General features: G+C 45.7%; 1 protein-coding gene and 2 non-coding genes across 3 annotated transcripts; 1 reads left to right on the top strand and 2 right to left on the bottom strand.

Annotated features, from left to right (window-relative positions):
- Positions 1-3,005: 3,005 nt before the first annotated feature.
- trnar-ucg (transfer RNA arginine (anticodon UCG)) lies at positions 3,006-3,095 on the top strand. The gene is given in 2 exon segments: positions 3,006-3,042; positions 3,060-3,095. It is a non-coding gene; the product is annotated as a tRNA-Arg (tRNA).
- Positions 3,096-3,414: 319 nt separating this feature from the next.
- Positions 3,415-3,496, bottom strand: trnas-uga (transfer RNA serine (anticodon UGA)). The gene has a single exon. It is a non-coding gene; the product is annotated as a tRNA-Ser (tRNA).
- Positions 3,497-5,565: 2,069 nt separating this feature from the next.
- Positions 5,566-7,603, bottom strand: LOC147085633 (syncytin-1-like). The gene is made up of 2 exons (XM_085979152.1): positions 7,502-7,603; positions 5,566-6,458 (listed from the first exon to the last, which is right to left on the bottom strand). Exons 1-2 carry the CDS (start codon positions 7,601-7,603, stop codon positions 5,724-5,726), a joined length of 837 nt encoding a protein of 278 aa, XP_085835278.1. The 3' UTR covers positions 5,566-5,723.
- Positions 7,604-11,714: the final 4,111 nt, after the last annotated feature.

Below are 11,714 nucleotides of genomic sequence, written 5' to 3'. Positions count from 1 at the left end.
CCTTTTTGTGGGATATGTGGAACATTCTTTGTTCAAGTCCTACTCAGGTCCCCTTCCTCACCTCTTTTTCTGGTACATCGATGATTGTATTGGTGCCGTTTCCTGCTCTCGCCCTGAACTAGATAATTTCTTTCACTTTGCCTCCAATTTCCACCCTTCCCTCACCTTCACATGGTCCATCTCCGACTCTTCCCTTCCCCTCCTCGACTTCTCTGTCTCCATTTCTGGGGATAGGCTATCGACCAACATCCACTATAAGCCCACTGACTCCCACAGCTACCTGGACCACACTTCCTCCCACCACGCTTGCTGTAAGGACTCATTGAAACATAGAAACATAGAGACATAGAAGATAGGAGCAGGAGTAGGCCATTCGGCCCCTCGAGCCTGCTCCACCATTCAATGAGATCATGGCTGATCATCCAAATTCAGTACCCTGTCCCTGCCTTCTCCCCATATCCCTTGATCCCTTTAGCCTTAAGAAATATATCTAACTCCTTCTTGAATATATTTAATGAATTTGCCTCCACTGACTTCTGTGGTAGAGAATTCCACAGGTTCACCACTCTCTGGATGAAGTAATTCCTCCTCATCTCTGTCCTAAATGGCTTACCCCTTATCCTTAGACTGTAACCCCTGGTTCTGGAATCCCCGGCCATTGGGAACATCCTTACTGCATCTAGTCTGTCTAGTCCTGTTAGTATTGTATAAGTATCAATGAGATCACCTCTCATTCTTCTAAACTCCAGCGAGTATAAGACCAATCAACCCAATCTCTCCTCATATGTCATTCCTGCCATCCCAGGTATCAGTCTGGTGAATCTTCACTGCTCTCACTCCATGGCAAGAACATCCTTCTTCAGATAAGGCGACCAAAACTGCACACAATGCTCAAGATGTGGTCTCACCAAGGCCCTGTACAACTGCAGCAAGACATCCTTGCTCCTGTACTCGAACCCTCTCGCTACGAAGGCCAACATACCATTTGCCTTCTTAACCGCCTGCTGCACCTGCATGCTTACCTTCAGCGACTAGTGCACAAGGACACCCAGGTCTAGTTGCACTTCCCCTTCTCCCAATCTATTGACGTTCAGATAATAATCTGCCTTCCTGTTTTTGCCACCAAAGTAGACAACCTCGCATTTATCCACATTATACTGCATCGGACATGCTTCTTCCCAATCACCCAACCTATCCAAATCATACTGGAGTTTCTCGGCATCCTCCTCACAGCACACACGCCCACCCAGCTTTGTGTCACCTGTAAACTTGGAGATATTACATCTAGTTCCCTCATCTAGATCATTAATATATATTGTGAATAACTGGGGTCCTAGCACCAATCCCTGCGGTACCCCACTAGTCACTGCCTGCCACTCGGAAAAAGACACGTTTATTCCAACTCTTTGCTTCCTGTCTGCCAACCAGTTATCTATCCAAGTCAGTACCTTGCCCCCAATCCCATGTGCCTTAAATTTACACGCTAATCTCTTGTGCGGGACGTTCTCAAAAGCCTTCTGAATGTCCAAATACACCACATCCACATAGCATTTCCCCCACTACCGATGTCAGGCTTACCGGTCTATAATTCCCCATTTTCCCTCTACCACCTTTTTTGAATAGTGGGGTAACATTAGCTACCCTCCAATCCATGGGAACTGTACCAGAGTCTATCGAATTTTGGAAGATGACCAGCAATGTATCTACTATTTCTAGGGCCACTTCCTTAAGTACACTAGGATGTAGATTATCAGTCCCTGGGGATTTATCCATTCCATTCTATTCCATTCTCCCAGTTTCTCTGTCTCTGTTGCATCTGTTCTGCTGAGGCCACCTTCCATACCAGTGCTTCTGGTATATCTTCCATTTTCCTCAACTGAGGATCCCCCTCTACCATGGTTGACATGACACTCGACCGAGTCTGTTCCATTTCCCACACGACAGCTCTCACCCCTTCCGCTCACTCCCAGAAACATAATAGGGTTCCCCCCCTGTCCTCACCTTTCACCCCACCCGCCTCCACATTCAACGAATCATCGTGCGTCATTTCCACCACCTCCAGCATGATCCCACCACCAAACACATCTTCCCCTCCTCCCTTTCAACATTTCGAAGGGACCGCTCCCTCCATGACAGGCTGGTCCACTCCTCTATCACCCCAACACCCCTTCTCCTTCACCCGGCACCATCCCATGCAAGTGCAGGAGATGCAACACCTGCCCTTTTAACTCCTTCCTTCCCATCGCCCAGGGCACCAAACACTCCTTCCAGGTGAATCAGCGATTACCTGTACTTCTTACAATTTAGTTGCTGTATTCGCTGAATCTACATTGTGACACCAAATGCAGATTGGGTGACCGCTTTGCAGAACAGTCGGCAAGTGTGACCCCGAGCTTCCGGTCACCTGTCACTATAATTATCTGCTCCACTCCCTCTCTGATCTCTCCTTCCTTGGCCTGTTGCACTGTTCCAATGAAGCTCTATGTAAGCTCGAGGAACAGCACCTCATCTTTCTATTAGGCACTTTACAGCCTTCTGGACTTAACATCGAGTTCAACAATTTCAGGCTATAAATTGGCCCCTGTATTTCTTTAATTTTTTTAATTTGTTCTCATTTTTCCTCACATGACAGTTGTTAATGTTTCTGCCATAATCATTCACATCTCATCTTGAGCCATCTTTTGTTCGTTAACTCGTCCTATTACCTCTCCTTTTGCCTTGCACCATCATCCCTTTTGTAAGTCAATCTCTCCTGCCGTCCATTCTATCACAGACATTCCGTTTATTCTTACCTCGCCTCCACCCACCCCTGCTTAAAAATCCCTCTTCCCTAACCTTTTCCTGTTCTGACGAAGGGTTCGACCTGAAAGGTTAACTCTCTTTCTCCCTCACTCGATGCTGCCTGATCTGCTGAGTGTTTCCAGTATTCTCTGTTGTTAATGAAATGAACACAGTAACGGAGTTTAATCACTCATTATTAGGATTTGTTGAGTCTACTTTTATGTGGCCGCGTGGCCTAATGGATAAGGCGTCTGACTTCGGTGTAAATTCTAAATGCTATCAGAAGATTGCAGGTTCGAGTCCTGCCGCGGTCGTTTTACACACTTTTTAATTCGGGTTCAACTTTAGAAAACCAAACCGCGTTTCCACTCTTTTCCTTCCAAACATTGCAGGGTTCTTTATTAAATGGAATTTTTACGTGCTGTCTTATGTGTAAATTTCTCACTGATCTTTGCAAATAGTTTCAAACAAATCCACAATTTCTAATTGATGACAAATTAGTGTTTCCAATTGGAACAACAGCTTTGGGTTAATCAGTGTCATAACGTGCAGTGGAGGGAATTCTAATCAGTTTCGGGGCCAGTGATCTCCACAGGGAACCGATGAAATAAAATAAAGAATTTGCAGTAGAATCGCTGCGAGCAGGGTTCGAACCTGTGCAGGGAAACCCCATTGGATTTCAAGTCCAACGCCTTAACCACTCGGCCATCGCAGCTGTGCAAATGTAACTTTTCAACAGTGAAATGACCTATGCAAACTATTAGACAACTTCCCTGCACAATATAAATGGAAGGAAGTTGAGTGACAGCTGCACAGAGGCCTGGTTAGGTCACTGTGTACAGTTCTGCGCACTGCACCTTAGAAAGGATATATTGACCTTGGAGGATGTGTGGTGCAGATTCACGAGTGTGTTACCAGGGCTCCAAGGGTTAGGCTATGAGCAGAGGTCACATAATCTAGGCTTGTATTCCCTGGAATATTAAAGATTAAGGGGCAGAGATCATAGAAATACAGAAATTTACGCCAGAGAAGGAGGCCATTCGGCCCATCGTGTCTTTGCCGGACGAAAAAGAGATATTTTGCCTAATCCCACTTTCCAGCTCTGGGTCCGTAGCCCTGTAGGTTGCAGCACTTCAAGTACATGTCCATAGTGCTTTCTATTAATGTGATCGGTAGTGACTTCCAGATCTGCTCCACTCTCTGTGTGAAAATGGTTCTTGTCAACTCCTCTTTAATCATTTTACCAGTTACTTTAAATCTACGCCCCTGATCATTGACATTTCTGCTAAGCGAAATAGGTCCTTCCTATCCACTGTATCTTGGCCCCTCAGAATTTTATGCACCTCAATTATGTCTCCACTCCACCTCCTCTGCTCCAAAGATAACAACCCAACCCTATCCAATCTTTACTTACAGCTAAAATTTTCCAGTCCTGGCAACATCCTAGTAAATCTCCTCGGTACCCTCTCTAGTGCAATAACATCTTTCCTGTACTGTGGTGACCAAAGCTGTCTGCAGTACTCCAGCTGTGGCCTAACAAGTGTTTTATACTGTTCAAACATAACCAGACTGTTCTTGAATTCTATGCCTTGGCTAATACAAACATAGAAACATAGAAGATAGGAGCAGGAGTAGGCCGTTCGGCCCCTCGAGCCTGCTCCACCATTCAATGAGATCATGGCTGATCATCCAAATACAGTACCCGGTCCCTGCTTTCTCCCCATAACCGTTGGTCCCTTTAGCCTTAAGAAATATATCCAACTCCTTCTTGAATATATTTAATGTATTGGCCTCTGCTGCCTTCTGTGGTAGAGAATTCCACAGGTTCAGCACTCGCTGGATGAAGAAATTCCTCCTCATCTCTGTCCTAAATGGCTTATCCCTTATCCTTAGTCTGTGACACCTGGTTCTGGATTCACCGACCATCGGGAACATCGTTCCTGCATCTAGTCAGTCCAGTCCTGTCAGAATTTTAGACGTTTCAATTAGATCCCCTCTCATTCTTCTAAACCCCAGTGAGTATAAGCCCGATCGACACAATCTCCCCTCATACATCATTCCAGCCATCCCAGCTATCTGCCTGGAGAATCTTTGCAGAACTCCTTCCATGGCAAGAATGTCCTTCCTCAGATAAGGCGACAAAAACTGCACACAATACTCAAGATGTGGTCTTACCAAGGCCCTGTACAACTGCAGCAAGACATCCCTGTTCCTGTGCTCAAACCCTCTCGCTATGAAGGCCAAGATACCATTTGCCTTCTTAACCACCTGCCGCCTAATAAAGGAAAATATTCCCTAGGACTTTTTAACCAATAATAAAAACAGAAACTGCTGGAAATATTTGTTAGAACGGATTCTTTTACCCTCAGTCTGGTTCAGTAAACACTGAGTCGAACAACTGGAGAATTCAAACGATTTAATATCCGCGGAGTCTTACTCTGATATATCGACACTGACTCCTGCAAGAGTCTGCGAATCCAACAGAGCAAGCAGTTTGTCCAACAGTGTGTTACATTATTATACTTGCATTTGAGAAGACATTAACACATCGTACAGTCTGCACCAATCCCGAGCTGTGCACGTATACAGTTAATTTGATTTCCTGGCCTGGCAGTTTGAAATAAAGAAGTCACATTTTACTGAATGGGTTACAGTTAAGTAAATATCCTGGTAATGGGTTCCTGATCACCTAAACATTATGGTAATGCGTTTGCAATCACGGTAATGTGTTTTCTGATCGCCTATTGTCTGTATAACTTCTGCACTCTGCTTTAGTGTTTCTAACAGCAAGGTGTAACATTGTGGGCGCCAGCCATATTAGCAGCCAAAGATCAGTTTAGCCTTTTTATTTTACTTCTTGCTGCCTTCACAGTTTCTTGTTTCTATTTCTTTGACCTTGGTATTCTCAATCCCTCCTTTTATCATTCTATGATAACCAACCGTTATTCGGTTACGTCTATCTTATTTAGTCGATCAAATTCTTCATTGTCATCATACTTTACTTCCTTCATTTCACATTCATTGGTCAGTCTTACCATTAACATCTTCGGGCTACCTATTTTTTCCAAAGCTAGCTGCATTCTTCCTAGCACACATTTCATGATTGCTAGTCCAATAAAAATACAGGCGATTGCAACTACTAGGTACATAGCCATATTTATCAACCAGTCATACCATCCTCCAAATCCCCAATCTCCCCAGTTACTTGCTTCCTTCATATTATCCATTTGTTCCCTTATCTTAGTGATAAAGCGGGTGATGTTCTTTGTCTGGTCTCGGACTCCCATAAGGCATTTACCTTTTACTATTGCACAGATACCACCTTCTCGGGCCAGCAGGTAGTCTAGGGCATATCTGTTTTGCATAGTGAATAACCTGAGTTCCGACAATTCTTTAGTGACTGCGTCGAGGGCCCCCATGGTAGCATTACCCAGGATGGTGAGGCCACAGATAAGGTAGTTCCGGTTATTGGCGGCCAGATAGGCTCCAATATAGCCTATAGAGAACAGGCCAGCAAATCCATATCCTATAGAGGTTCTGTGTCCTCCTAGGGATTCAGGATTTTTCCACTTGGAGCAAAACTCTTTCGAGGCTGCCCTGACTACTATTTTTCGGTGGGATGTCCATTGGGAGGGGCAGGGTACTGTGGTAGGGGTTAAGGTATCGATGGCTACCGTCTGGGGGCGGTATCTACTACCATGAAATTAGTGGCTTTTCCTTGGCTCAAGAAAAAGTAGCCTGGTTTGGTATATATCACGGATACGTGTTTCTGCCTTGTGCTTAAATGGCTCGGGGGAAGGAAATAGTCAAAACCTTGGATCTCACGAGTATCAGTAGGCTGGGTATTAGCTATTTTTACTAGCATAAAGGTTTCCCCCCCTACCTTCAGAGTTGTCCCATCCCCTTCTCCACATAAAACTTGTACTCCTTCGGTTATTGACACACATACGGATTGCTCACATGTGCAGCTACCGGTGTCTGGTCCTATCGTACACTGATGGTGGAGGCAGCGTGTCACCAAGCAGGTGTAGTTCTGCTTAACCCATACTGACCTACAGCCATAGCCCGTCCCATTCCAACAATTCTCATAGCCACCAGGGTTCCTGCTTGGTTTCAGGCAATTGGCGGGCGGGGTTAAGGTATAGGGTATTGTTATATTGTTTGTGGGAGGGAGAAGGTGAGCATCTAAAAGAAAGTCCGGGGGAACAATAACCGGGGTTTGGGTAAACACCCCCTCAACAGATATCAGGGGCGGATAACAAACAATTGATTCTGGTGAGTATAGGGCTGCGTGAGTCTGGAGGAATAGTTTGCCCGTCGGGGTTTCTTCAGGGAAAGTGTGTTGGAGATCTCGTTTACGTCTCTTTGTGAGGGTACCTTCTACCCTCGAATAGTCGAAGCTGCTCATAGGGGGCAGTCCATTTCTTTTCTTTTCCTGGTTGGACTTTGGATAACAGCTTTGTCCTTTGGTATCGGTAGTTCTGTTGCATGGTCCTGCAGTAACAGACTTGGTCACCTGGCGTCAACAGACGTAATCAAATTTACACTTGGTCCAATGGCATGGCAATGTTCCTCTGTGTATGTATCTCAGCATTAGCGAGCGGTAGGGCTGTCTAATAAGCCCAATGTAGGTGTCCCAGTTGATCACGTTCCATTTCCCGAACCCGCCTGGGTTATCATCATTGCACCGAAGCACGTCTCCGTGGCATAGGTGGTGTACCCGCTTGGGTTGGTTCCGCCGGCATGTCCACCTTCTGGGCCGTTGAGTTATTCCAAGGGTGATCAGGGCACTGATAGAGAGGATCCACAGCGACGTCTGCATGGCTGGTCGGCGCGGCACGTCTGTTTAGGGAGAGATTTCTTGGAAGCAAGAGAGGTTAGCAATCTTTAAGTTTTAGGCATAGCATTACTGACAATTTTACAGTGGTGGAGGCGGACCCAAGCACTCTTTCCCTCTACTTTGGCAGCAGTTGGGGTGGCACCAGCCGGGATAGTACGTATTTGGAACAAGGCCACGGGGAGTAATTTGAGCCATGTAGTTCCCGTCTCGGCCTGTAATTTGGCAAGTTTATTTTTCAAGGTCTGATTAGCCCGCTCGACCAGTCCGGCGGCCTGTGGCCTGTAGGCACAATGTAGCTGCTGTTGGATGCCCATTTGAGTGCAGAACTCCTTGTTTACCAGACCCACAAAGTGAGGGCCGTTGTCTGAACTTAATCGGTTTGGAATTCCGTACCTTGGAATAATTTCTTTCATTAAAACTTTTACAACAGTGGAGGCTTTGTTATCCGTAGTCGGGTAGGCCTCAATCCACTTACTAAATACATCAACAATAACCAGTACATATTTATAACACTGACACCTTTCTAACTCAATATAGTCCATCTGGAGGGTCTCAATGGGACCCGTGGGTAACGGTGTCTTACCCGTTTCACAAGGTATGCCTTTTCCCGGGTTATGCTGCTGACAAATGAGGCAGCGACTGCTAATACCTTGAGCCAGAGCTTGTAATCTAGGATGCCACCATCTAGCTAATAACGTGTCACTAGTTGCTCTGGTACCACAATGAGTTGCAAAGTGTATACATTCAATAACCCATAATGCTAGCTCATCTGGCATACAAGTTTTGCTCGGCAGGGGTGACCCATAATTTAGACACACAATCATATGTACAACCGAGCTGTTTCCACAGTCCCTTATCACGGTCAGGAGCGTCCTCCTGTAACTTAATGACGTCTTGGATGGTTGGCATTGGCTTTTCCGAGGGAGACTTGCTTTTATTTGAGCTTTTAGTCTGGCTCATCATTCTAGGCACAACCACTCGTTGTTCCTGGGACGCTTCCCTAGCTTTCTGGTCTGCGCATCTATTCCCTATATCTACAGGGGTCTGTCCTGCTGTGTGTGCGGAGCACTTTATCACGGAGATCTGTTTTGGTAGCATGAGGGCTTGTAGCAAATCAGATACTAATTTCTGATGGGATATCTGTGTTCCTGCAGAGGTTAGGAACCCTCTGTTTTTCCATAATTGTCCGAAATCATGAACCACTCCGAAGGCATATCTCGAGTCTGTATAAACGTTAATCTTTAAGTCCTTCCCTAAGATACAAGCTCGTATTAATGCGAACAGTTCTGCTTGTTGGGCGGAATATGGAAACTCAAAGGCGGCAGACTCCAAAGTATTACTGTCCTGATCTGCGATTGCATATCCAGAAAGTCTTTTCCCAAGGGGACTGATGGACGCACTTCCATCTACATACATGGTTGTGTCAGGACTCTGCATTGGGGCATCAGATAGATCCTCACTGACGGAGGTATCTTCCGTGATTAAAAATAGACAATCATGTCCTGGGTCTGTTTGTTTGAGGGGTGGTTCTGTGAGAAAACATGCTGGGTTGATAGTAGTACAATGCTTCTTAATTGAAATGCACATAACTGGTCTCTGGCCATGAGATTGCAATCCAGCCCATTTGTGATCACGAATTGGTGTTTCACAGTCTCATTTTGAAATGTTACTTCAACTGGCTCTGATATTGGGTACTGGCACACTTGTCCTTGGAATCCGGACAGGCTTTGTGTCTCCCCGGATTTAGGGAGATTGAGCTCTGATCGGACAGATGACATAGCAGCTCTGGTGTCTACCAGAAACGTATGTCGGCTCCCTTCAATCAGCAGGGATAGAAAGGGGCTCCTTGTCTGACTGGAACCCGTTCGCCACGAGGTTGGCTAGTCAGTACTGGGGAAACGGATTATTCTGGGAGAAGTCTGTACATCTTCCTTGTCCCCGATTGCCCTGTCAACCCCCCCGTTGTCCTTGCATGTGGCCCCCTCTTCCTTGTCTTCGGCAGGGACATTCCCTGCTCCAATGGCCTTGCTGGCCACAATTAAAACAGGTATCTGACCCTGCTTGCCTCCCTCCTCTTCCTCTATCGCCGAAATTTTGTCTTGGGGGAGCGTAGGGTGGGCCATAATTAGGGACGGTTGGTCCGTTGGGATGGCTGGTATCTCTGTACCCTTGTCTATCAACCCACCCTGGGACGCAGTACTGGGGCTCCGCCTGATATCCTATCACATCTTGGGTGGGCTTTGGCTCTTCCTTTTTTATCACGTACTCAGTCTTGACCTTGACCTGGGGCTGACTCTCCTGACTCTTACTCTCTTTCCAATAATATTTCACTGCCCTGGCCATCTGGCTGGGACTATTCTCTGACCAGTCCATATTGTTAGTCTTAATTGCTTCAGACACCGAGGTTGGTAGACAATTTATCAGGATATCACAGTTTCTTGTTTCTATTTCCTTGACCTTGGTATTCTCATATTCAGCAGCTCATCTGAAATAAAAACAGAAAATGCTGGAAATATTCAGCAGCTCATCTGAAATAATAACAGAAAATGCTGGAAATATTCAGCAGGCAATCTGAAATAATGACCTGCTGAATATTGCCAGCTCTTTTTGTTTTTATTTCAGATTCCAGCATCCGCAGTCTTTTGCTATTGCCTTCTTAACCACTTTTACTACCTGTTCTGCTCCCTTCATGGACCTGTGGATATGCACTCCAATGTCCCTCTGTTCTTTTATGCTTCTCAATATCCTACCATTTATTGTGTATTCCTTTGTCCTGTTAGCCCTCTCCTAATGCATTACCTCTCACTTCCACGAATTGAATTCCATTTGCCACTTTTCTGCCCACCTGACCAAATCATTGATAACGTCCTGCAGTCTGGAGCTTTCTTCCTCACTAACAACCACATGGACAATGTTTATACAACATCGGCAAACTTCTTAATCCTACATTGAAGTCTAAATCAGTGATATGTAACACAAAAAGCAAGGGACCGAGTACTGAGCCCTCCTAAACCCCACTGAACAGCCTTCCAGTCAGAAACTCCCATCGACCACGACCCTTTACTTCCAACTTGTCACTTTCCTTGGATCCTTTGGGCGTTTACCTGTCTTACCAGTCTGCCATGTGGGCAGATTCTGATTTTTAGGATATTGAAGGTAATTGATAGAGTTGACAGAGGGAAACGTTTTCCACTGGGGTGAGGGATGGGGGGTGGCGGGGGGGGGGGGGCAGGTGTGGGTTGCGGGGGGGTGAGGTAGAGTCTAGGCCAAGGGGACCAAACCTTAAAATAGGAACCAGACCGTTCAAGAGAGAAATTAGGAAACATTTCTTCATACAAAGAAAGGTCGAAGTGTGGAACTCCCTCCAACAAAAGGCAGTTATTGCGAGATCATTTAATGATTGTATATCTGAGTTCGATAGTCTTTTGCTAGACCAGGGTATTAGGGGAAAATAATAGACTTGTTTAACAAAAATTGCTATTAATATCAGTATACTTTAAAAATGATGGCGAATGTGCCCCACCTGGTGGGTTAACAGGCACGGTGCATGTCAGCAGGTCTGCAGTGTAAGTAAAGGCGATTGTGCGCCCCGGTGGGTGAATGTGCACGGTGCATGGTAGAAAGTCTGTTTCTTTACAGACAACTGAAGGTTGCCTGTGGTTCATCAATTCAGGAAATTCCTAACCATCAGCTTTTTTGGACTGAATGATACAAACGACTTACTTGTCCCAGTACGAAAGTGATTCATTCTGTGTCTGTTTAAAGGGATCAACTGTCAATCCCGGATCATTCTGTGTCTGTTTAAAAGGGTTGTACTGTCAGTCCCGGATCATTCCGTGTCTGTTTAAAAGGGATGTGCTGTCAGTCCCGGGTCATTCTGTGTCTGTTTAAAAGGGATGTACTGTCAGTCCCGGATCATTCTGTGTCTGTTTAAAAGGGATGTGGTGTCTGTCCCGGGTCATTCTGTGTCTGTTTAAAAGGGATGTGCTGTCAGTCCCGGATCATTCTGTGTCTGTTTAAAAGGGTTGTACTGTCAGTCCCGGATCATTCCGTGTCTGTTTAAAAGGGATGTGCTGTCAGTCCCGGGTCATTC

This window comes from Somniosus microcephalus, unplaced genomic scaffold (assembly GCF_052327205.1).
Source record: "Somniosus microcephalus isolate GS21.2 unplaced genomic scaffold, FLI_Smic_1.0 unresolved_chr8, whole genome shotgun sequence".
Classification (NCBI taxonomy): Eukaryota; Metazoa; Chordata; class Chondrichthyes; order Squaliformes; family Somniosidae; genus Somniosus; species Somniosus microcephalus.
The sequence above is the reverse complement of the archived record's forward strand: the minus strand, read 5'-3'. Positions and strand labels throughout refer to the sequence as shown.